Here is a 3464-nt window from a genome sequence, read left to right as displayed (position 1 = left end):
ATATATCTTGAAACAATAAAATTTCACTCTTAATTATCTGTGTTTTTAATATAATTTTATCATTAATCAACTGATCGATTAGAGACTTCTTTACTTCTAGTGTTTACGTATTATAATAACAGACCCATTAATCGGACCTAGCACAAAATCTGAATATAATTATATGAGTAGGAACACTGAGTCGTTCGTGATTTAAAACAGTTAATTAGATACATAATCACTTTGTAAAAATCTAGTTTACTCTTGAATTAAACTCACACTCTCACTTTATGTCCAAAATTGTACTCCTACCTATTCCTTGAAATAATTAATGTTGCGTAAAATTCTATTATGATGTTGATGTTCCAAAATCTGAATGACAGATATATTTTCAAATTATAAAATGAAAGACAACACAGAATCTACTCCATGGCAATATAATCTACTCTTGAATCTTCACCATAAACGGTACTCCTTGTTTTGTTTCTTATATGTAAAATTTAATTGAATAAATATTGTTATTCCATGTGCAATAATCTAAATTTCATGTAGTACGTACAGTATATTTTTCTATATATATGAGCATAGTAATTTGTATTCTCCTAACCAAATGCATAATTATCCAAAGCAACAACATCCGAGCCAAATTATCACTTTAATTGTAATTATAAATATTACAAGAACTAAAATGGAAATAAAATGGTAGTACTACTTATTATACAATACGGATATATAACAAGCTGTTATGAATATTTGGAAATATTAGACCCAAGGTAAATGTACTAAACATATAGTATAATTAATTTAATTAATAGAGGAAGCTCGAAGAGATCGATATAGGGCCGGCCTTCTTCGATTCTCAATCTTCCTTTCCTACGAGAAATTTAACGAGTTTGTTGAAATCATCTCGTGAATCCTGTTACCTATGTTCAAAGTGTCCACGCCAACCCTAGAAATCTTAACCTGCCATAAAACAACAATACAATAAGACTTTGAATCACATAATCAAAATATCATAGTTACATATAATATATAGGAGTATTTGATACTAAGACAAGCTACATAAACCCGTTTTTAACTTCATTTTCAAGTATCGAACGGACCCTTGGATTAGCAATCACCTGAGCATGAAGAGTGTGGACAATGTTGTCGCCGGCACGAGAGATGTTAACAGTGACAACTTCAGCAGCTTCCTGTTCAATGATGCTGATCAATTGACCTAGCGAGAAATTCTTGTTGAGTCCACTAATCAGCATCACCTCCACACCAAACCCTAACTCTTTCACAGTAAGAATTGGCAACGTCTCCGATTCGCCAGCAGCTTTGGCAATGTTGCCGGATTTCATGAGCTGTGCCTTTCTTCCATTGAGTGCTTCAATTCTCTCTCTCAAAATCTTGATGTAAGCAGCTGCTTCATCTATCTGATCTAGTTGTGACAAGAATTCCTATACAAATTTAAGACCCTAATTAATTATTAGTATAATACTACAAACTTTTGTAAATCTATCAAACTTGAAAGACATTAATTAGGCATGTATGTAAATATGTATTCATACATACCTTTGGTTGGGTGAGATGGTGATCAGGAATGGCGGAAGCAAGCTTGAAACCGAGGGCTTTCATTCGAATCCTTCGATTCTTTTCGATGGTTTTTCTCTCAAGTTTGGCCTTGGAAGTCGTCTCGCTCCGCTTCATTTCAAATCTTGGATGAAAGGGGCAAGGAAATGAGTTGTTTATGAGAAAGACATCAACAATTTCAAAGTATCAAGACTCGTTTGTGGATATATCATACTTATATAGTACTACTTGATAGAGAGAGAGCATATTCTTTTGAATGAGATTTCGACGTAACCAAATACTATTTCAAAGAGGAGTAGGGGTAGGGCCAAATGGTACTCTATGATTGGACTTTAAAGTTGAATTTGTAGCCGCAATTTATACACTCGTCTTCATACATGTATGGAAACAAACGTGGGTATCAATTCATGTTGGATTTTCGGATGTTGTCGAAAATTACGCAAGCGTGTTGGTTTCTTGGTGACGTTAATTTACAACTTTTCCCACGTGTAGCTTCAAATTTGTGGTTATTTTGGATTATACAATAACTATAAAATCTTAAAGGGCGTGTAGTTTTAAATTGAAGGAAAAAAATATGATAAGAACTACGTACAATAAATAAATATATAACCAAAAGTGAAACAAATCAAGATTGGTAAGGTAGATAGTGGTAATATGAATGAATTATTTTGCATATTAATCATAAGTATCTTGGAATAACTGGTTTGTAATGGAAAATTCAGAAGTTAATTTATCTAAGTAATTTAATTACGAATTTCTTAAAAATACTAATTGCGATTGATCAAGACCTCCAACAAATGCATGTGATGTGAACAGTTGAATATTTTTTTCGTGCAAAATTAAATGCGAGTTTTGTTTCCTAGCTGACAATATGTTTCGTCCAGTTATAAATTACGACAATAAATTCAGGTTTGCAATCTAGTAGGAGTACTACTTCTTTGCCCCGAAAATCCAATTTTAGCCCCAATTCCTATCATTCTACTCAACTTTAGTGTTTGCAATTCTAGTATTTGAGGTTAGAAAAAATAAGAAAAATATGAAATACAAAAGTATATGTAATCATTATCGCAAAATTGAAAATTAATGTAGATAGAATATGAAACTATTTGCCTTAATAAGGAGACAAGAATTTCTCGTATTTTTGAACTTTGAATTGTTGGATGACGATATTTTTGGTACCAAATTAAAGAAGAAACATAAATGAAATAATCACATCATGATTGAAACTGAGCGGTGTAGCCGACCGTCGGTGCAAAGTTTGATTTTTATGGGATTGAATGTAAAAAACACCATCATTGTTTTTCTATAGCTACTCGTTTTTAGACTCATCAAAGTCTCATCCTAAATTATTGGTGCAATTGGATAAGAAGTTATGACGTGAGATTTATGTGGTCGGCAACGAATGACTATTTAGTTTAGAGTGTGAACTGTGGGTATCAGTTTATGAGGTAAAGAATAATCAAACAATATAAGCTGTTAATATTTTTTCATGCGATTTTATTATTCTTATTATTATTAACTTTAATTAATTGAAATAAATTATGCATATCAATATAGTACTATACATATCCTTCGTCCATAGTTTAAAATCTCATTTTTACTTAGTGCAAGTTTTAAGATTAATAACTAAAGAGAAAATTTAGTGAATGGTTTCATTTTAAAATTACTCCCTCTATCACACTTTGCCGTTTTAGTCCGTCCCATAATAAGAGTCACACTTCATTTTTACCATAATTGATAAGTAGGTCACACATTCCACTAACTCACTTTACTCACATTTTATTATAAAATCAATATAAAATAGTGGGTCTCATATTCCACTAACTTTTCAAATCCACTATTTTTTACCTTTCTTAAAATTCGTGCCTACAATAAGAGTGACTCTTATTAGAAAATTTAGTGATTCT

The 3464-nt window shown here is 31.6% G+C and overlaps 1 protein-coding gene across 1 annotated transcript; it reads right to left on the bottom strand.

Moving 5' to 3' along the window:
• Nucleotides 1-649: 649 nt before the first annotated feature.
• On the bottom strand, nt 650-1758 carry LOC121800060 (transcription factor bHLH168-like). The gene is made up of 3 exons (XM_042199618.1): nt 1540-1758; nt 1101-1424; nt 650-942 (listed from the first exon to the last, which is right to left on the bottom strand). The coding sequence occupies exons 1-3, from the start codon at nt 1672-1674 to the stop codon at nt 853-855; spliced, it is 549 nt and encodes a 182-aa protein (XP_042055552.1). The 5' UTR covers nt 1675-1758; the 3' UTR covers nt 650-852.
• Nucleotides 1759-3464: the final 1706 nt, after the last annotated feature.

Source organism: Salvia splendens, chromosome 4 (assembly GCF_004379255.2).
Source record: "Salvia splendens isolate huo1 chromosome 4, SspV2, whole genome shotgun sequence".
NCBI classification, from domain to species: domain Eukaryota; kingdom Viridiplantae; phylum Streptophyta; class Magnoliopsida; order Lamiales; family Lamiaceae; genus Salvia; species Salvia splendens.
This window is presented reverse-complemented; position numbering and strand designations above follow the sequence as displayed.